Source organism: Dicentrarchus labrax, unplaced genomic scaffold (genome assembly GCF_905237075.1).
Source record: "Dicentrarchus labrax unplaced genomic scaffold, dlabrax2021, whole genome shotgun sequence".
In the NCBI taxonomy this organism is placed as follows: domain Eukaryota; kingdom Metazoa; phylum Chordata; class Actinopteri; family Moronidae; genus Dicentrarchus; species Dicentrarchus labrax.
Window position 1 is genome coordinate 21620815 of NW_026136711.1, and position 23626 is coordinate 21644440.

Consider the following 23626-nt stretch of genomic DNA (forward strand, 5'->3'; position numbering starts at 1 on the left):
GAAAATGAGTGCAGGTACAACTACAGGTTGATACAACACATCAGCAAGACTCGAGGAATATAGATGATGTTGTGTTAAGCTTCCATCATCACAGAGAATGGCTGTGACTACAAATGCAGGAGTGTAAGACAGATGAATCTCTCTCTGTTCTCCCAGGAGGAAGAAATTAATCAAGTACAGAAAGCACTGTGGCTACGGGAGGCAGTAGAGGAATGTTGCAGGAGGAGCACAACAAAGTTCAGAACATCCTAGGAGTTTGACTCTACTGTAAATGAACACTGTTCCTATTCTCAAAATAAAGGGGAAAAGGGGAGACTGTTCTAAATTTGATAAGTCGTGTCACGTAGTGTTGCGTCAACTGACACCTGTAGCACACACCAATGCACCACACAGAAAGAAGTAGTAGTCAGGGTACAGTAGCCAGGATGTGTCAGTCAGGGGGGTTAAATGTGATAAAATTGGACAGCTGACATGTGTCAACTAGCAATGATGTTTGTTACGGCCAGTGTGCAGGCCTACATAGAAAACAAGGGATGCAGGTGTTTTAACGCTTGTCATACCCTGTCAGAGTGTGTTGCCCTCAAATACAAAGTATCTCCAACAGGTTGGCACAGTATACAATAGCATTTAGTAAACTCTAATTCACAATGCTTTGTGAGTTACTATTGTTTAGTTGAACATTGTAAAATGTAAATTGAACGGCTGCTTTGGCAACTCTACACTATTTTGTAACCAGTAAAAGAAATGTATTTGTTTGATAAAAATACACCATTGATCTCACGAGGAGTGACACAGACACACAAACATACATACATAAACAACACAATCTACAGTCCCTTTGGAGAGCAGGAAAATCTATTACTTTGAAGGCATAAGTAGATGTTAGAGGGTGGAGTTTGGGGTGGAAGAAAAGCTTTACCAACCAGCAGATTAATATAAAGAGTCTGTTGAACGGACAGTCTCACTAACCTACTAATGACCTACTAATGTATATTTTTGACGGGGTGATGCAAAAATATTGCGATAGCTGAAACACCCCCTCCTGAGATTCATATTACTTACAGTCACATTGTTTGGAAAATCACAGGACATATTGTCTAGTTCATGGTAATGTCATTGGACTGCATGATAATTGGAAATTAAATTCAACTGTGATTTTCAGCTGCCATTCTAAGTATTTCATTCTGGCAGAAATCTGATTTTAGCAATTGCTTTGTAGTGTTCATTTGGACAACAAAAATTGTGTATCATGATTCATGATACAAAACAAATCCCACAATGGATTTAATATCCATTATTTGATTGTCTCAAACAATCAGGAGCAAAACATCATTATTTACAATAAATCACATTTCATCAATGGGAGAGTGCGGCAAGATCTCTGGAGCTCTTACAAAAATTCCCTCATCTATCTCATCGGAAAAACTTACAGAAAAACACACGTTAGGCTGTTTTTTTTTTATTTTTTATCTTCATCCCTGTCGAGTCCCTGGATCCGTGTATAGAATTCCCCATATTTTACCCTCCATGCCTAAACCCTGTACGGCTGTATAGTCAGGGAGCTTTGCTTTAAAGTCAAGTGCTTCTCATACATGGAGGTCTACGGGGAGCAATCCTCCTCTCGATTCATTACCTCCAGGAGGCAGAGCTCCTTCTGTCGGGCACCATGACAACATGGCTTTGCTCTTTTCCCTCCAGCCTTTGTAGGGGGGGTGTCAAACCACAAGAGACAAAGTGCACTGCCTTCACAAGCACTCAGCCAATTTAAGGTGAATCATAGGGTTTAGCATGTCAGAACCAACTTATTAATCTGAGAAGCATAGTAAAATTTAGAAATCAATCCAAAAACTCCTGTGTTTTTTTTTTTTTTTTAAAACTATGTGTCTCTATAACGAGATCAATCGCACAACTGCAAAATAATATGAAATAAAAGTATGATAGACATGTTTATCTTAAAAGCTGGTAATACCAAATCAGTGCAATTTTCTTAGCCACATATTTTTAACCAAAAATTAAAGAGAATGATTGAAAGTAGTGAAGAAATACAATAAGCAGCTACAGAAAGTGCATGCAGCCGTAGAATGGAGAGTTAATTCAAAGCCAAAACAAACAGCCCTGGCAATCAAGAACAGTGAGTTAACTAATCTTGTTTTGTATCCTCTAAAGTACTAATTAAGTTGGATCAACATAGCAATTGATTGAAAATGACACTTCATTCACTTCATTATGTGAGACATGAGTGGAAAGATTGCTAATGATCACGGGCAACCTCAGTGAAGTGGAATAAAACAGTCAGGCTGAGGGGAAATATAATCCACACGTATCAGACAAACGCAGGCTCTTTCAGTGGCTACAACAGCTCGTCAGGGTGGCTTCCATCCAAACATCCACGACTGCTGGATGAAAACAGACAGTAGGAGCTCTATCTCTACAGAGCTTGAAGTAAGTAATAAATGGGAAAAATCCCTGAGATGTAGCGCTTTAATAGCTATATTATTCATTTGCGGAGGTAGACTATCATCATGTAAATGATTTGGGCTACAGTATCATCATGTGGTCTTTACTGCATTTTTTATTTCTCCAACTACGCACGGTTTTCTTTTTTTATAAACCCAAATCATACATTCTTAGTGAGCACAGCAAGGATATAAATCTTTCATTAGGCTTAATATCAGCCTGAAATGACATGCAAGTTAATTCGGGGACTTGACAAAATCTCATAATGCAGTAAGAACAATCAAGTGTAGTAGACCACTTTCTTCAGGTTGTTCATCTATATTTTTCTACATCTAATGCCATTATTTCTTTGCTCGGTTTTTCTTTTTTGTTTTTCATTCTACACACTGTTAAGGGGGATCAGGCATAATGCCTCTGCAAATGAACATTAAGGTACTCCAACTGTTGTGCTGTAATTAAACTAGAACAATAAATCAACAAGAGTGCAATCAAAAGCAAACTACTGCCTATATTGCCCCAAAACATAAAAGTACAGATAAAGGAAGCCAGAGAAACTAACAGAGAAGATGTGAAAACCTGCAGAGATATAAAAAGGGGGAAATGATGCATAGCCCTGTTCCTGTGGGAGTCTTATAGGGAGTATGATATCATCCCTCTTATGAAAAATGCCTACACACACACACGCACGCACACACGCACGCACACACACACACACACACACACAGACACACTCACACACACCATGCCTTAAATAACTTTTAATCAAATTTCAGGGTGTAGGTTTCGAGGCTACTTTCAGTGAGGTTCATAACCAAAGCACACAGAAGGGTGACATGTCATGGGATGATAAGAGCTCTAATTACACTGTGTGCCTCCCTCCTCAATGCATTCGACTAATGTGTTAAAATGCAAGGGTTTAGAAATCTCTCTTATCATGAAAACTATGGAATATATTTTGATACTGATGACATTAATATCATCACCTTATGTAAAAACTCAAACCCTTATCTCATATTAAAAAAAACGTTGAAGAAACTCAAATTGTATTTGCTACTGCTCCAGTTTCTGAGACCTATTCTGTAGACTGTAGGATACACAGTGAAGGGTGTGGAAAATGTGTGAAACAATGGGTTCTGTACTCTATATGTGTTTAGCTCCTAGAACTGAATTCTATTTTGCACCAGTACCTTCTAGCTTCAGGCTAACCCTACTGTGTGCATTTCTTTTACACTCACTTGCACAGAGCAAATGCCCTTAATAACCATTTAGCTGCTAAGGCACGCTTGTCTGTCCCCCATTCACAGCCTTAGCCACTAATTACCTTTCCAAAGCAATGGACATTTCTGTGTTCCCTCAATGCTTCCCTTTTCAGCCAGCTGCCTTCACTGGTAGGAGTAAGTGCTCTGAACGGGGCCTGAAATGAACGTCCAAAATCAAGCCATCAGCGAGTTGCCTGACCTGATGTTTAGTAATTTTTTTCTCTAACCTCCCTATGTTAAAAAAAGAGATCCTATCTTCTCCCAATTACTAGCCTGCCTCTTGCTAAGCGTGCATCCAACTCTGTGCACAAACATGGCATACATAACATTCAGTCAAATAAAAGACATATGGCCCTCAAACTGAATTCCCCAAAGAAATGTGAAAAGTCTGTATCAAGCCTTATGTACATATGTACAGACATACATGTTCTTTACTCACAACAGCAGTGCCAAAGACAGAATATTCCAAGGGTATAATCATTTTGAGAGCTGCGATTCACTCCAAGAGCAGAGGAACCAGGTTAGTTATTTGCTAGGTGATGTTATTGGACCTTGGAACCTGTAAATATAATTTTACTGACTGTTCCTCACTTCCTGAGCTCTTCCAATGAGCTGCCCTCGATCAAAGTACATAACCCCCATTTCCCACCAGAGCTGCTCAATGCCCAACCGAGGGCTGTGTTTGCACTGGGGTGTGAGTGTGTATAGCTGAATGTGAAGCAGTCCTGTGAAAGAACATTGATGTGTGCTCATCATAATTGTTCCCAGCCATTAACACATCTCTTGGTCTGCATCCACCTGCCTATACATTTACAAAGCGTACTATTACATATAAAAGGATTTTATAATGCAGAAAGAGCGTTTTCCTCATTGATTTCTTTTTTTATGAGCAACAATATTTAAATAGTAAGTGAGTGGAGGCAAAACGTATTGACTATATGAATACTGCAAAATACGGCATGTTGGTAACCTTTATGGTGCTAAAGCGTGGAGTTAAAAATGAAATGGAAATTTCTCAATAAATTGTATACAAAATGCCTTTTATAGTTTACAAATAGCTTCTTTACAAAATGTTTTCATATTTGCTTAGCTAAATGTGCTTTTTTGCAGACTTTGAAATAAACAACTTTGTAAAGCCTATAACTATGCTGCTGCCACTTAAAGCAACATTATACAATTTTACCTTAAAATAACAGCTTCAAAATCATTTTAGCGGTACACCGACTTCTAATTGGGAGAGTGGTGCCTCTTTCATTCCCACTCTGCACCCCAAATGCCTGTTCTCACACTATGAAACCTGAGTAGCCAGGTATGATCTCCCGTGAGAAGTGTGTAATGCTTTACGACCCCAACTCTTAAGTGATTTGTACAAATTGCTGTACTTGTTGCTGAAGTAACTTAACTGCTAACTGCTGTTAGCTAGTTAGCTCAGTTCTGCCTGGACTGGGAAGTCAGAGTAGTGTAGTGTGGGCACCAGAACCAAGCGGGAAAACGTAACCAGGCTCAGCAGCCTCTACAGAGACCGGACTCACGGACTGTCTTTAAGTCGTTGGCTTGAGCTTTTGAAAAAGAAAGCAGCAGGATAGACGGTAAGCTGGCCTTCTTGCTGTTGGATCAGTTAGTAATATTAGCTGGCTTGCTGTGTCTTGTGTTGTTGCACTTGGTGTTTGGCTATGTTAGCAAAGTTGCGACTCACTATTTTTTGATAAGATGTTATGTAATCATAACAAATTCCCATGTACAACCTTCAAAAATTGCTTTAAAAACTTCAGTAAACAGAGTTTAATCAGTTCAATTTGTCACTTTCACTTTGAAAAACAGACCACAACTTTACTGAACAAATACGGATATATAAACACACACGACTCTAGAATATTTACAAGCATAAAAGAGCACATAATGAATCATACATTAGAGCGTGTATCTGACTGTTCACTCTCGGCAGCCATATCCACCCATCTCCCCAGTTTGTTAAGGTAGATGGCTGAGAGATTAGAGGAGGAGGCAAGTCTGAATTCCCTGAAGCACTTACTTCAGCGTTAAAAGCATGCATATTATCAATAATAGAAGCAGGAATTAAAAAAAACTGAACTAGCTAGGCTTTAACAGCTAGGCATACTGTATGTCTGATAAATTATACTTTAAAAAGAGTTCTGCTGGAAATGGCTGCCAACTGAATTTGACACACTAGAGGTCATAATTGTCTCTATGCCATGTGTTCGACTTTTGTATTTGTAATTCTCATTTCAATCCACAACAAATCTCCATTTGTATGCTTGATCCAAACCTGACTATAAATAAATCATTTGGGATTAATCACAGTTGGCTACAACATAATGTTTACTCTCTTTGTAATATATCACTTTTTTCTTTCTTCTTTCTCTCAAGTGCATTAGTTTAATTAGAGTAATTAAGGACAATGAAAACCTACAGTACAGGTATATAACTATTGAATACTAAATGCCTGATTCGGCCTATTTTGGCTCCTGCACTAAGGAAGAAATAGGGGCTACTGGCAAAAAAGTAGGCAAAAAGCAGAAAATTATAGGCAAGCTGGAACAGGGGTGAGTAAGTCAAAGAAACACATTTCCCCTCCTACTGAGGGCTCTGGCAAGCGCACAAATGAGAGCTCACCTGAATAGGACCAATAGGGGTCACCAGCTGCCCTCCTCTCCCTCATTACGCCTTTGCTCCCATGGTGCCCGTCTCCAGCATGGTGAGGTTGTCCACCCGATGCAACTGTGGGAGGCAGAGGCAGACGTAAGAAAATCCACAAGGGCAGAAGATGTGCAACCTGAACGAACACTATGGCAGCTTATTCAACAATCTATTAAAAATGTCTGAGGAAATGTAAATGGTCAATGTCAATAGCTTGCAACATGGTGAAAGATTTATTTAGAAAAGTGTACAAGAATTCTATTCAAATTTTCTTTAATGAAGTCCAGTCTCCCCTGGGATTCAGATTGTATTTTGTGGGACAAATACAATTTACATCTGATGCAAATGTTTTAGTACCAATACAAAAAAGGAAGCATGTATTCAATGCAGCACAGCGAAATGTGAGGGTATGAAAGTTGGGGTGGTGGATGGGTGTGTCCAACTTTTACACTGCAGACTGGGTTTCACCCCCTGTTCCCTAGGGCTGGGCAATAAATCAATCCAGGATTTTTTGGACCATCCAAAGTCATGTAAATTACACCAGTCATTTATAAACCTATATTTGCACAAATCTATAGATTACATCTAAAGTCCCGCTATACTTCAGTTTCATAGAAACAATCAGTCAAAGCGCCTCAAATCGTCTCCCAATTTGCAGCTGTTTCAGCTCCTCTCAGGAGGGACTGTAACTCCCAGTGGTGACAGTGACTGAAACACACTTTAACAAGTATAACTTTTACCGAGTATCTTCGGGTCTCTCTACCAGCCTGGCTATTCTGACTAATTTTGGTTTCCTGAACTTCATAGCCTCACAAACTGAACCAGTGAAAATAGGAGCCAGAGCAATAGCTGTGACTGTTCGCTTTGCTTGTAGCCCAGGTGCCATCATTTGACACAATGCCTTAATGGGTAGTAATGATCATCACCATCAGGGATCTGCCAAAAACCGGAGGAGCTTCTTCTGCAGCCCCTATGATGTTTTATGCTCTCTTACAGTTACAATCAATCAAAATCTTTCCAGCAGCAGCTGGTCTGGGAAAGAAAAAAGAAAAACTAAATAGACTTAAAAGTAAATATGTTTGAAAAATATGGATGTAATAATACCACAACAGATTCCCTGCTAAGCTCCTATGTGAAAACTTAATTTAGTAAAATGCAGGCAGCCTACATTACAAGGAGTGTAGACAATCAGCCCCATGTCTTCTGAGCACAAATGTCTCTTCGGCTTCTTGGGGCAAATTGCCGAAAGAAATCAAACATTGTCAACAGAATTACAGCGAAGGCTAGAGGCACAAATTGTCCTTAAGCATACACACTCCCTAGAGCATGTACAGTCCCAGACTTGCAATAATCCAACTCATTGGGAAAAATGCACTCCGCAATGGATTCAGTCTGTGCCAGTAGAGAAGAAAATGTCTAGCTGAAGCCATTGTCAATCAGGTGCACAGGCAAAACAAGAAAGTTCTGTGTTGCTTTAAGCAGTCAAAAGCCACTGTGCCATTCAAAACATGGAGATGTATTGGCTAATAGTGGTTCCCTGTTGGTAGGGGGGTGCAAACAATTGGGTATGCAGATTGCTTCTGTGTAAAAAACTAATGGCAGAAAAAACTAAGACAAAACCGGAGATGACAATCTGCCAGACTCAAAATGGAGGCAGAAATCACTGTTACTTGCTGCAGTGCAATTTTTGAATCCATTTAGATAATCCATGTTGTATTACCGTTTTTTGTACAACTGGTTACACACTGTACTGTGTGTACTGCTGTGTGCACCGTTTTAAAGCTCTTCACACGGATCCCTTTACAAACATGCAGCTTGGGAAAACAGTTAATATCACATCCAAAATGCACTAAAACTACCAGAACACTCTAGTCATGGCTGTCTCAGCATCATTTCATTCTAACACAGCAAAAGAGCTCTACCAACATGAACACTTAAGCACTGAGAACACACTGACCTAAAAATACTAATAGGTTGTAGTACATAAGGCTACAACAATTTCAGCACCATAATACAGATAATATTTACTATACATAGGATTATCTACCAGCATTGACACATCTTAGAGATTATTGGTTTTACCACCAAGATTAACAGTTTTAAAAATCTCTATTCTTTTATTGTATAAGAACATGCAATGCTCTATCGTGACCCAGTAACCATGACAACTACACTAAATCACACTTGTTAGTGTGAGTGAGTCTCATTAGGTTAAAAGTAACTTTTAAAGAAGAGCAGAACTCCCTGGACTAACTGAGACTAAATCACCTTTAAATAGAGAGTTATAGTGGCCTGATCAGCATTTGCACACATCAAATACAAACACACACGCACGCACACACGCACACACGCACACGCGCACACACACACACACACACACCTCCAGCCACTTAAGACGAGCTCAGCTCTTACTAATAGTTGCATCATTACCGTGGATTAATTAAACTAAGCATTACATCAAGCCAAGTCTTTCCTTGCACTCAGCACATTACTGTCTCAAAAAATTGTCTCCGCTATGGTATGAGCAACTTGCACAGTGTTTTTCCAAATCAAATTCATTGCATGGATGGAGGCCACAGAGGCTACATGGGTGAAGTCATAAATGTCTGCTTTGTTCTTTATCAAATGTATCAAATTCAATGTGGAGAAACATGGGTTAACATAAAGTGTGAAAACAGAGCGGGCGGGAGTCTCCGTGGCAGAGACTGGAGCATATTTGGAGGCAGGTTGTGAAACAGGAGGGCTACACCGTCTTTGATCAGAGAGCATAGGAGACAGCACCATGTCAACAGTTTACACTCATCCATGTCAGCCGTCCCCTGTGGGCAAAGGATTAAAGCCACAGCATCTCTGATAGAGCAGAGCAGACAACACAGTCTGTGCTGGGCCTGAAGGAGGCTGAAGAGAGCCGTGCTGCATTCAAACATTCATAAATCTTAAATCTAGAAAACACAAGTGAATAGCAATTATGTGGGTTAACCTGTAATTTAAATAAGATGTTCTATATGGAGAGTTTGGCCTAAAAGGTATTTTTACATTCAGACATTGTGAAATTTTGTCTAATTTATACATCGGGAAATGTTTTTAGGAAGCTTGGGAGGAAATAAAAGGCTTCAAAAACACCTACAGAACAACACCTTGTACAATGTCTAGGCATACAAAATCATTTTCCCTTTTTCATTGCCCTGAGGGCAGTTAAATCATCTGCACCACCATTAAGCCCTGCTATTTGTTCCATAATATCACACTCAACAACAAGCCTAGAACCCCTGAGAGCCCTTGAAAAACAGCAGCCTAACAACAACCACAGGAGCGTTTAACTTGCATTAGTCATTGGGGGCCGGAGTTAAAACATCAAAATCATCCCCGATGTTAACATCAGGTATGTGAAGGACAGCCAGGCTGGCACGTCCATGTCATCAGGAGGATTATTTCGGAATGGATTAAGCTATCAAATGCATTCTGATTTACAATGTCCATGTAATTTGGGTAAACAAAGAGTAGCAGAGCGATGGTGTATGTGAGGAGGTGAATTCTACTATCTAGGAAAATATACATTTAAATGATACATAATGTGCTGTTGTTAAGGTGTTTTAACAGAATAGGAATGCTGTGATAGATGTCCATTTAGTCATTTCTTTCTATAGGCTGTGTAATTACTTAATAGAGTTGATTCCAGATTCATTAAGCATGACATGGGGCCAAAACACAACAAATAGAACAAAGAAAGAAAAATAAATGAATAGAAATATTTTAAGATTTCTGTCCAAATTGTGCGGTAGCATTTTTAAAGAAAATGCATGCATGTATTACAATTGCCACCCACATTATTGCCACCAAAATAGTATCAAATGTGTCTCACTAGACAGGAAAAGTGCTTGAAATGGTAATAGGTGGCTAATGGCTAATTTAACATTGAAAAGGGAAAATAGAACACAAAAAATAGAACATTATGCCTGTTTTTCATGATATCTGGTTGCTTTGAAAAACTACCAATGTTTAGAGGACAGTGCTGCTTGTGGGTTCAGGCTCCCTGTAGATGGCTGTACTGAAAGTTGCTCATTCACTGACTTATAATAACCACTATAAAAATAGATAAAAGATTAATTATGCTCGTAGACAAGGGGTCATCAATTGATCTATTATCTATAAAGAATAAAGCTGCCGAAACTGAATATTTTGTTGTCATGCACAAATCCCATGAAAAGACGAAAACCAATTATGCTCAGTACTTTCAGATTTTCTCAACTGAAGACATATTTTAAAAACAAATTACAAAACATACACTTTTACTTATAAAAAAATAAATAAAAAGAGGCCAAATAATTTATTAAAAACAGCTGGAAACTGTAGTTTCTAAAAAACATGACTCAACAGCAGGAGTAAACAGTGTATTTGTTGGGGGTTCTGTTCAGCCATGACCATTAGTGTGCAATTACTGAAGCAAGATGGTGTACGTTGGATTGACTCAATAGAAACTAAATAGCCTGTGATAATGGTAATGACGGAACTTGCCACAAAGGAACAATAGTGTGGCTCACTGATGTGCTCTTTGCCTTTTTGGACAAAGATTGAGGTCTGTGGCACAGAAGAACAAGCTCTAACCGGCTTTGAAAAATACAGAATGTCAACAGGCTTATCCTTTAAGGGCAATATCATAATCAGTATTCAGCTGTGTTTTATACACAACTTTATAACCTCTTTTACTGGGAAGGACACATGGCAGTGGAACAGCTGAAATCCCTAGTAGCCACGCAGCATCAGTGTTACTGTGTGTTGCTTAAATCCATTATCACCAAGAAAACTTTAGTTTATTTCAACTAAATTATCAAGGCAAAGTCATCTTAGCTCACGACTTCACAAGACAATCACATCAAATAAAATATAAAATAAATAAATAAATAAATAAATAAATAAATAAATAAATGTGGAAAAATAACTCTGCAACACTAACTTCCTCAAAGAGTATGCACTGAAATAAACGTGTTCCACCACATAACCTTCATATGCCTAATGAAGGCAATGTGGTAAAAATGTGTGTTTGAATAAAGTGAGTACTTTCCAGACACATCAATCAGTGTTGTCATCTTTTACATTCTGCTCCAGCACCGGCCTGCTTTACATTCATATTGTTATATACAGACGCATCGGCGGTAGTTATTGTGGGAGAGGGACGCGAAACTCATCCACTTCACCCATCCCCATTTTCTCAGCTTGTCCGTTAATTAGAGGGAGAGAGAAGGAATATCATTAAATGTACTAATTAGACAAAGTACAGTCTAAACAACTTTTACATTATTCTGCAGTACTAAACAGAAGTGAACTGCGTTTTTCACAGGCATCAGGAGCGTGTAAAGGGTAGACTCTTGATGCAAAATTGTTATGTATATAAGAAACAAATGTGCATACTGAAGGAGACAGCTGCTCTCTGTGCAATCTCATCTGCAATGCATGGAGTCAACTGTCAAACGTAAGGACATCTGCTTAGCTTTCCGTTTTGGTGAATTACTAACCCGTGTTTTTATGACAGCCACACCTTTCAAAATGTGCTCATCTTATTTCAACTCAATGCAAAATACCTGACTCAATCCACAGTGCGTGAAGCTTTACATGGTTACCAGTACAAGTCACAGTGGTAAAACAAGGTCGGGGGTTTCCTCTGTGGAGCAGAGCAGCACAGAAAAGGGGGTAAGCGGAGTTTGATCTTGAGAGTGCATGTGTTTCTCATTCCCCGGGAAGTGGGCGATGTGGCTAAATATCCCCGGAAGTGTTCCAGTCACACCAAGGACCTCGGGAACATGAGAACTGCAAAGATCAGCCAAAGATAGGGCACAGAGGGAGCCGGGGCTTAAACATCATGCTCAGAAATAATAAAACAACAACTCAAATCCCAATACAGATATTTAGGCCTACACAGCTAAAAGCAAACAAGCTGTTTCAGCAGAGAGGGTATCGTCACCCTTGGGGCAAAGAAATAGAGTTATATTACAGTAAAATTAGGCCCATTAGTCTATAGTTAACACAGTACCTTGACTGACTCAATGAGAAATAACTAAAATAAAGAATTCTAAATTCTAAAAAGTAATTTAAAAATTCCCCATGACACTTTGTCTTAATCTTCTTTTTTTCTGCATGTATGAGCATGTCTCTGTTCATGTCAAGACCTGTCTGACTTTTTGTTCATCATGTTAATTGACAGGAAGTGCTACGGCACATTCAACACAGCCAAGAAGAGATGTTTTTGCCAATGCAGTTCGGGGGACTGAAAGCCTAAAATACAACTTCATAGTGAGGTACAGAGACAAGTAGAAATAGTGAAGTGACAGAAACTCAAAACCAACTTTTAAATAAGTCCAAAATTCTACCAAAACACAAACACACTCACACACTTGTATGCATTGTGGGCAACACGGCCTTGGACCTCCTCCCAAACAGAGAACATTTGCTGTTTGTGTTTCATTAGGAAACTTGAACAACAAAGCGAGCAGAATAGGAGGAAGGGCAAAGGAGGCACACTCGACTTTCTCATTATGCAACACTTGCTCTGTAGTCTTCTCTCAAAATGTATCTGTTGAAAAGTGGATAAGGCCATCTCATTATAATCAAATCTAAATGTGTCACCAACTCACAGCCCACTCTCGCTTCACACACCTTTATTTCTTGCAGTTTTTCCTCCTGTTTAAAAAGGTACATTGTGAAGACTCATATTATCTGTACTATAATATTACAGAAGTCAGGAGGTGACAAGGCCTGAGCACTGCAATGTGTCACGTGTTACACTGTTCTTCAACCTTTTACTACAAGGAATAAGTGAGAAACACAGTACATCAAATGTCAGACTTTGATAGAGCATGTGGGCGAAAAGGTCTAGATGAAAGTCTCCAGTGTATCCAGTCTTCCTTGAATAGAATAAAGAGAGAAAAGAAAAAAATACACATCCTGACATTTATTCTCTATTCATAAGGAGCCGGTGAAGAACTATTGTTCTATTGTCTGGCCAAAACAGACCCTTTTATGAATTAAAACTGTGTGGCTTCCTGTGGAGAAGTCAATGTTTAACATAGCCACTCACATGCAGTCTTCAATCTCCAGAAGATCGCTGCTCCTCAGAAATGGGAAATTATACAGTAAATCTGAATTGTGTCAATCTGCAGTCGCGCTGTGTTTCTAGGGTAACGCTGGTACAGTGAACGAAGTGCATTAAATAGCTGGCACGCTCAATGATTGAGTACATCAGGGGCTCTAATGAAAACCATTAACAAGATTAAACAAATTCAGGGCTAGTGACCTCTTTACTAGATCAGCTATAGCTTGCTTCCTTCACAAGACTACAATAAAAAAATCCTCAGACTCCACACACAATGGCAGGATTGTACACAACATCTCAGACAGTGTCAGGAAAATTTACAGTGTAAAGTGAGGTTTTCAATTTCCAATATGTGGCAATTGGATCGCTTACGTGCCAAGAGCTTATGAGGTCATTCCTCAGGACACGGTGTGCAGCCACGCATGAATTGTCTAGTTATTGATTCTAAAATAAATTCAGCTGCCTCTGGTGGATACATTACACTCCTCACACATCAGTGGTGTTCATGAATGGTGATGGTTGATTACTGGCAATGTAAATGGGTCCATCTAACTTAACAGGTAGAGCGTGACACTGATACTCACCAGGCCAGCGATTTGATCACAGCTCGGCTGAAATTGTACATTGTCGCATGACAGTAAGGTGATTTAGAGAAAAGCGTCTAGAAAACAGCAGTTGTAAAATACCACTACGATAAAGCTGCAAAATCAAGAAAATATGAGGAATCAAATGCCTGTACAAATGTGCTTTAGTATTAAACATCTACCTAGTACCGATGAAGCATACGTAACCTGCAGCCTCACTGGCCAAATGACTCAATGTTATCCATAAATAACACCACTGCACTAGGACTTAGTATGCATCACTTCCAAACAGGCTGTTCATGCCTGCCCGGGGCCATACAAGCAGTCAGACCTCCTCCCTTCCTCTTTAAATGCTTTTTGATGTTGGACTCTAATCAATACTTGAAGGCTGAATTTAGAAACCATAAATAAAACCGTGAAGAGAAATGCACTTGATACCTCAGTAACAGTATCTTTAGCAAACCTCACTAGTAGTATGTGCAGTTTTATGTACGCAGTTCATTTCATTAAGCATGTGAATGCAATTTTGCTCCAATATACTGTTTACACGACATCATGAATGCAAAGAACAAAAACATTTGAATTTATTGTGATGTACAAATATATAAAATGAATGAAAAACTGACACTGTTTAATGTGACTGCTACATTATGATTTTAATATAAGTCTGTTTACTGATTGCTTCCCTTGGATAATGTCTCAAATACATTTTTTTATAGCTTTACTTTATAAAGATTATTTTTCTTGTGCACAGTAAGGTCATATTTTTCATATGGGGGTCATGCACACCGAAGCTCTAAGCGTTCCTAGTATTCATGATGAATTAATTACCTGTCGGGTTTTTATATAATTACACAGCCCTAAAAATAACATGCTAAAATATAATTGTGAGTCCAAGAAAATGAAAATGTCTTTTTCACACCAAGATATTGTCAGTTTTATTGCAGTTCCCCTCCACCCCACTGTTACTTTTTTGGCAGCTAAAATTACAGTATTTCTTCCAAATTGTTCAAACGGATTCATTTTGCTCTCAATTAAGTTGTGACATTTTCTAACTTAAAAGAAAAACACCCTCATAATTACCATTAGTGGTAAATTTGGTGAAGTTTGAGTATTTCAGATTCAGTTTCTTCAAAAACGAATAAAATCAAACCTGTGTACAAATCAACTCCGTATATAAAAGGCAGTTGAGAGGAAAAATAAATGTCACACTCTATAGGTACATAGTTTCATAGCAGTGGTCCAAACAATAAGAACACGCTGATCAACTTGAGAGGTGGTAGAGATGGTGATGCAAGAAATCTATTGGCATATCACAATAAGATGGCCGCTAATTAGCCAAAAGGGATTACAAGGCAATTACAGCACCAATCATCTATGCCAACATATAACTCATGACAAATGAGGACATCTGCTCAGACCATGGCTCCTCCGCACTCCCTCTTGTTTGGCCTTGGTAACATACATGGCTGCCTGGTGAAAAGATATGAAAGTGTAACCCAGTCTGGTCAATAAACAGTAGATTCTATCAACAGACACCCGTGCAACTCCTCAGCAAAACTTATTGAAGCCACCTTGGTACCAATTTCATCACCTACAATGTAGTCAAACTTGCAGCAAAACAAATCCAAGGCCAATAAACATGAGATCTAATGCACACAAGAGCAGTAGCAAACAAAGGCTGAAAAACAGCATTCAATTGAGCGCTACTTGGCTGTGACTCAAGGTAACGATTCTAATCAAGCAGCAAACAACACAGCTGAGCGGTGAAGCCAACCTACGACACAAGCTGGAAGATGCATAACTTTATTTGTACCAAATTTAAGAAGGAAAAATGTACCGTGCATGTCATGTAATAAGCAAAAATGTCAAATATTCTTTGAATCCAGTTCCTCAAATGCGAGGATTTGTTGCTTTTTTCCCGTTATTGTAACCTGATTATCTGTGTTGTAGACTGTTTCTGGTTAGTCGACAAGGAAAACAATCATTAGTTGCAGTAAACTCAAATCCAGGTTTCCTGTGAGTGATGTCACAAATTCTATGGCCATGTTTATCTAAAATCTATGATTTTAGGCAATATTTTTAAAGTGTATTATGCTTTTCCATAACCAACGTCAGCTAGTCACAGATTTTTTAAGATGGTCCATCTGCTCCAGGCAGAGCTTTGCTGAGCACACCCACAAAGTACAGGGATCTGCTCAGTCTGTCGAATGTATCTGACTGCTCTGCTCACGAGTCAGAGCGAACCCTTCAAGTTTTTGTACAACTCACACAAAGTGCTTTTTTGGTTGTGAAGGAAACGTTGCGTATTGTCTGATTTCTTTTCTGATGTCCTGCAGCTTCTCAGTTTTACTGATGGACATATTAGCCTTACTTGTTGCTATTAGCTGACTGCTAGCTTCTTATAAACAGACTGGAAGCTCCTGTACTAGACATAGTAACGTTAAACACTGACACCGCCTCGGTGCTGAGAGATCCTCTTCAGGCCCTAATATGACGGCTAAGTTAGCTGCAGGGTAACCAGCTAACAGCAGCAGCTTGTTAGCTAACCAGCAGCTAACCACTAACAACAAGTAGCTACGGCTATATTTGCATCAGGAAACGCAAATCAAAGTCAGTGACAAAGGTTATAAAAGCTGTATCCTTCTTTACAGTACTCACTGACACCAGGTCCCCAGAAATGATATGCTATCATTTTTCTTGCTTCATTTTTGGTTCAAGCTACGTTGCTGAAGCTGTCATGCAGTCAAGAACACAGCGGCAAGAGGACGGTGGTGCTGTCAGGCACTCGGTACAGCATCATATAGTTGGCTTCTACAAAGTTGGCTTATCAGAAGAAAGTGGGCTGCTTAAAGAGAAGGCTTGTTAAAAGATCAGAGTTTTTTTTTTTTTTTTTTAAATCTGAAGGTAATCTATTGATCTACAGTTCTTCTACTTTGGGCTATGAAAACAAATGCTGCTATCAAACACAGAACATACTTAAAGCACTTATGGAAGACCAGGTCTCTTTTTCATCTTTTTATACTGTGGTTCATGTGAGCCTGACCTGACTAATTGATAATAACAGTAATGATAAGGCTATTATGACTCTCTGGAATTAGCCTCCAAGTCTTGACCTTTAAAACAGGACAGAATTTACTGTAGGTTCCAGAGTTTCCTATAATAACAAGCCTAGGGCTGCAACTGACGATTACTTTCATAGTGGATTAATCTGCAAATAATTTTCTCAATTAAACCCATTACTTGCATTGTCTATAACATATGAGAAAAAAAAAACGTTACAATTTCCCACAATTCAAGGTGATTTCTCTAAATGTCTTGTTTTATCCAACTAATGGCCCAAACCCCAAAGATACTCTGTTTACTAGTGTTGATGACAAAGAGCAACACATTTCAGAAGCGAGGCAATTAATTATCTGTCAATCCCATTGTTGCTGCTCTACACAAATCACATCACCTACTCTGATCTTCAGACATGGAAATAATGGTTCACTGCAAAATAGTGAGTCCTGCCACTGCTACTCAATACTGCCCTCTGAATCCTCTTTACCGAATAAAAAAACACACTTGAATCCATCTATGGACAGGGCAATTACAATATTCACAGGCTTAAATACAAGAGTAACCTTTTTTTTTTTTTTTTTTTAATCTCTGAGCAACAACTTCTGCTTTATCAAGATGGCACTAACACCATAAAGCCTATTCAAAGAATTTCGTTCTCAACATTACAGCGACAAAGATGATTGTCTTGAGAACTGTGAGGCTGTTGAGTGGTTGCTAGCTCCCACCTGCCTCACGCTGGCTGTTAAGTGTGGGGACAGATGATCTCTGGAATCCCCGAGTGATTAGTGGTTACCTGGGGATGTGTATCCGCTGCTGTGGTAAACACTTGTGCGGTGAGGTTTGGATTAGCAGTGACAAAAACATACAGCATCTGTCACACCTCCAGCTCACACCAGAGTATGACAGACGAGCGGAAATGTACAACGGCGCAGCTAGAAATTACCAGGGAATTAACTGAAAAGGTGTTTTTGAAATATTCCACAAATTCAGCTGTTGACCGTGCTGTTGTACAAATTCCTTTTCACTGTCTAATAAATACGGGTTGTCTTCTTTGAGGAAGCGTAAAACAATGTCTTTCTGAAATATGAAAATGTCAAGAGGAAAAGGCCATGGTATTCAAATCCCTTGTTAATTAGGGTTCCACTACCAGGAGGGTGTTTGTGTTGAAGAACAGAAACATTTGCATTCCCCAAAGGGGAGCATGTCAACAGGATCGATAGGGTAGTCTCTAATCTCCTGTTCTGCCTCCAAAACTATCTAACTCAGCACATCTTCTCCCTTGGAATTCTCTGAAATTAACTAATGCCAAATTCCCACACTAGCTGCTTCTGTCATTTTTACAATACCACAGAATCTTTAAAAACTTCCAACCATAAGATTTCAGTTACAATACATCAAGCACCTGGAAAAGGCCTTACGCCATCTGAAATGCGTTGCGGTCTTTGTAGTAGCATGGTTAAATACCAGTGACCCCCTTCCATCGTTGTTTTAGAGCCTTCACTCGAAATAGAAAACGCTCCCAAAGAGAGAGTCGAAGTGTGTGAGAGAAACAAACAGAACATCAATCTCATTCTAAACCCAAAGGAAAGAGCTTCGGGACTGATCTCTCAGGGTGTTGACTTAAGGAGGGGGAAAAAAAAACGCATTCAACATGGGATTAATGAAATGGGCTCAGGACTGGAGTGGAAAAATGGATTGGAAACTCACAGCCTGTCAAACTGTATTTGATAACACCTATTCTTATTTATTTAGTACCACTTACAGTCATGATGAAGTCTGATATGTTCTGAACTATACAAGTCTAGTCTCTCATATGTTTAGTGTATCCAAAAATAAACAATCCATCATTGAACCATGATGCGTTACGTCAAAGCTATCGGCTTATCACACTTCCCTGATAACGCATTTAAATTCCAGGTGCCCAAATTTGTCAGTCTACTGAATTTCTTAGCCTTCAACTGCCTTACTCACTACTGAAACGCTTTCTAATTTTGGTGACTGAAAGCTTCTTAATCACAGTCTAATACCCATTTGGAAAGATGGCAACATTTTAAGAAATCTTTTGGGTATTAGGCTGTTGGGTAGCGGCAGCTGTTTCCCCCCTTAGCAAAGGACCTTTATAGACTTTCTTCACTGGAAACTTTGAAAAGGTAGGGGTTGATTATACCGCAGTCGAGTAGTGAGCTAAATTAGTTCTGTAAAGTGATTGAAACAGTCGAAGTTGAAATTACAGTGCCAACACTTCTGATTAAAACAGCAGCCAACCTGAAGACAACTAGTTTTTTAAAAGCAGACTTCTTAAATCACACTCCTCTTTACAAAAACTTGCATCTCGTGTGAATTCAACTGTTCTCACAGAAAGCTTATTAATTATTGAGAAATAATTGATAAGAGATATTTTTGCTTATGATGGTGTTTTAACTAACCGAGGGACAGTAGTTTAAACCTTATATATTTCGAACACAGAAACTGTATACAAATATAATTTGCTATATTTATGTATATATTAATTTCATACAAATTTATATGTAAAGAGTAAAGCTGATGAATCATCTGGCCAATACTAGCGTCTCATAGATACTATCAGTGCTGGCACATATGTTTGCTTACGTAACAAGAAATCATGAGTATGTTTGCTTTTAGAAACCAGAGTGCAATTACACTGTAAGCCCTTTTTGTTTTTATTATTTTCATGTGAACTGTTAAATCCCCCCACTCAGTACATATCTTGGTCGCAAGCCAACTATATTTTCATCATCTCAAACATTATCGGCCTCAAAAATCAGGAACACTGCACTACACTAAGCACACAAATCCATAACAAATAATGTCAAAATAAATCTTTATACACAAATTTAAAAAATCCCACTGAAAAGGAACAACGCTGTTAAAGCTTCTACTTGCATAACACAATACCCTTTGGTGATGTTTTCATACAAAACAACAGCCAATCCCAAAGATCTAAGGACTGTCAGGTTTGTATGGCATAGTTTTAAATTTCATTGAAGCATTCTGTTGCTGTTCCATTCGAATAAAACACCCGTCTGTACTGACAGTGAAAACTACTATACACAGTGACTACCACTGTAGAGTTTCAAGAGCTGGGTAATGACTACATTTGTATATATAAAAGAATGTAGTGACTGCATTGTGAGTGACCTGAGTGCATGGTGAAATATATCACTTCTGTATTTCGAGCACAGGTACATTTCAGGCATCTTCTACAGCTGCTCAAAAATCCAAGAATATAATTCATGCAAATGTTAAAATTCGATTCATCACATGCAACTGGACTCTTATTCAACACGCTTATTTTGCATTCTGCAGAGCACCTTGAGCTTGATAAAACATGCACAGCCTATAATCCTATATCTTCAGTGATTGTCGCCATAATTCATGACAGGGAAAATGAGCCTTGTGGATGGGATAGCCTAGTTTTGAATTTGTTTTTCTTTGCCTCCGTAAAAGACAATCTTGAATGTAGCCCCCACACCCCCCACAATGAGCACAGAGCAAACACAAGCTCTGTTGACCCACAATAACACAATGCAGGAAAAGGGAGCCTGAAGGTTCCATTGTCTTCACTCTCCACAGGGCAGCGTTGACTGACAGTTCAGCTATAAGTAAAGCTGACAGTATCACATCACAGCAATATTGTTTAAGGGGAAGAGGACATGGCAACTAAAGGACAGAGGACATTTATTGATATGGCCAAGTCCTTGAGTGCAGTAGTATATGTCCTTCAGTGACAGGGCCTTATTGCCTAGACATTAATCACTATTGTCATGAAGCGCAGGAAATAAGTACACTAGTTTCCCCAACAGCGTTTTTCCTCCCTTGTTTTAACCAGCCTGGTCGAATGCAGTTCGTGCGCGTGTGTCTGTGTCTGTGTGTCTGTCTGTGTGTGCGTGTCTGTGTGTGCGTGTGCGTGTGTGTGTGTGTGTTTTGGGTTGGATGTTTCTAGGACGGATGAAATGATTTGGAGTGAAGTGGCTGTGAGTCATTCTAAATGATTAAAATGCTACTGTGACCAGCTTGGAGTATCTTGGCTGAAAGACTGAGTGAACTCAACCATACACACCGAGTAATGAAGTGATGACTGATTGCCTTGATTAACATAAGTTAAACAAATAAACAGTTTAATCACAATTAATGTCAAATTACTATAATTATCTCATGAAATAAAGCACCGTTCTCATAATGTCGAGCTCATATCAACTGAAATATTCCACTTCAATATTAATGCCTGTGTTTCCAGACAGGACGACCTCGCCCGTAATGTCCGCTGGTCGTTCCGGTTCAGTTGTGGCTCCTGGGAACTGTATGCTGCCAGTGTACCCATGTGCACCAGATGAACAGACCATCTCAATGGTGGCTCTTTTCTCTGCTTAGCTTTTTTTTTTTTTAGCTCAGTTCTCGGGAGCATGAAATGTACTTGTAAATACATATAAAATCTAGTGATGATTTGTTTGTTATTGACTACATACAGCACAGCTAAGTTCTCTTGTTTGTTTATGTCTCCTATAACTGGAAAGAAGGAGAAGAACTGCTACGGTTTCCTTATGCCAATATACATAATTCATTATATGATGACAATGAGGATAAGATGGCATGCTATAGTATAGCAATTAAAACAAGTAGAGAATGGCACATAAGTATCTGTTACCACATAAATGTATTCAACAAGCAAATACACTGCTTCAAGACACTGCACTTCTGAAATCACGGCGGAGACATGACAACTGAAAATGGATGCAGCTGTATCAAGTGGGCATGAGCAGTGAAGCTTGTCACTTTTCAATGTTCTACTGATGAGTACAGAATTAAAATGCACATAATAGTAAGCATCTACACTCTTGTAATTTAATTATAATAACATACCACTGAAGAGCAGGGAGAAAGGATATAGGAGGTAGAGAATATTCATACCTCGACATTAGGGGTGGGTAAAAATATCGATACGGCAATATATCGCGATACTTTGCCGCCCGATACAATATCGATTTTTCAACTCCAAAGATCGATTTTTTTTAAGAATAATGATTCATGTTTAGACGCGTTGTGAATACAGTACGACTTCCGTACCTCCACTCCGGTAGACAGCACCGAAGAGCGACTCTGCTGTGCGGCGCATGTATTTCTGTATTAGAGAGAGTGGCTGAGGACTTTCCAAAATAGCTATCAAAATAACAACGCCTCCACAGTTTAAAGCAGACGTTTGGAAGCACTTTGGCTTCCAAGTTAAAAAAAGATGGTAAGAACAATGAGTTGGAAAAAGATAATGCCGTTTGTAAGCCTTGTCTCGCAGCCGTGAAATATTGTGGGAACACAACGAACTTCCGAGTTCACCTAGCAAGACACCACGCCGAGATATTAATTTCAGCCGAGCTAAACGGGGGGGCACGTACGACTCGCAAAACAAAGATGGCTGTGCCCATATTGAGATGTATTTTCTTTGTATTTGTACTACGTTGGTCGTTTTAATTTTAAATGCTCTTACACACTTGTTTACATTGTTGCTTTAGTCCGGTCACCAATTTAGGCATTGCACGGTGTTGCTGTGCGTGCAATACAATGTAAAGTTTTGTTTTCGAGCTGGTTTGCTAAATAGGCTAATGTAGCTAATAATAACACTAGCCTGCCACTGCCCCTGGTGGCTCGAGACAAACGCCACAGCACTTGTTGAAATTGAAATAGGCGAAAATGGCCAAATATTATTGAAATGTAAGACTTGCAATAACGGAATTACTTGAAATGTTAGTGATTCTGTAGAAAATTATTATTATTATTTCACATTAAGCTTGTTTAGATGAGCCACAAACAATAACAACACAGCTGCCGCACTGGTGGCGTCCATGTTCTGTTAAATTAATAAAATGGAGAGGCCGTTTTGAATGAAATAGCTTTGACTCAATTTGTCCTCTGATCAATATCATCTGATGTGCATATACAGGTACTTGTGTTTTCATCTCTATTTATATCTTGGTATCGTGATACGTATCGTATCTTGACCAAAGTATCGTGATACGTATCGTATTGTGAGGTTCTTGCCAATACTCACCCCTACTCTACATACATTTTTGCCCTGCTCGATCAGTCTTTGGTCCGTCAGGACCAGTGTGTAGGATTTAGAAGCATCTAGCAATGAGTTTGCAGACTGCAACCAGGCCCCATTTACAGCCAGTTTTTTCTTTGTCCATCCTGGGCTACTATAGAAACATACCTCATTCTAAGGTAAAGAAAACAACGGTTCTTACTTTCAGGTGATTACACGCGAATGAGAACATACCTATCAATATTAGATTTCTGCCAATATATCCCAAACGTTACACACTGGACTTTTGCAGGTTAAAAGGTACTTTGTTTCTGACCACTAGTAGCGCTATAAATCAATGATGTTTTTACGAGGGGGCCCTATTTTGTTTGACGGCATTTAATGCCTGCAACTGCATTTTAGTTGTCATGCAATCACTCAAATGTTGTAATGCTTTATAAGCCATAAACATAAACTGCTACTA

The 23626-nt window shown here is 39.1% G+C and overlaps 1 protein-coding gene across 2 annotated transcripts in view; it reads right to left on the reverse strand.

Moving 5' to 3' along the window:
• Positions 1-23626, reverse strand: part of ca16b (carbonic anhydrase XVI b) — a 100332-nt gene that overhangs the window by 71336 nt on the left and 5370 nt on the right. For both annotated transcript variants that reach the window (XM_051415742.1, XM_051415744.1), the window contains exon 2: positions 6351-6455. In XM_051415742.1, coding sequence (XP_051271702.1) covers positions 6351-6455 — 105 coding nt within the window. The remainder of the gene's footprint in view (positions 1-6350; positions 6456-23626) is intronic.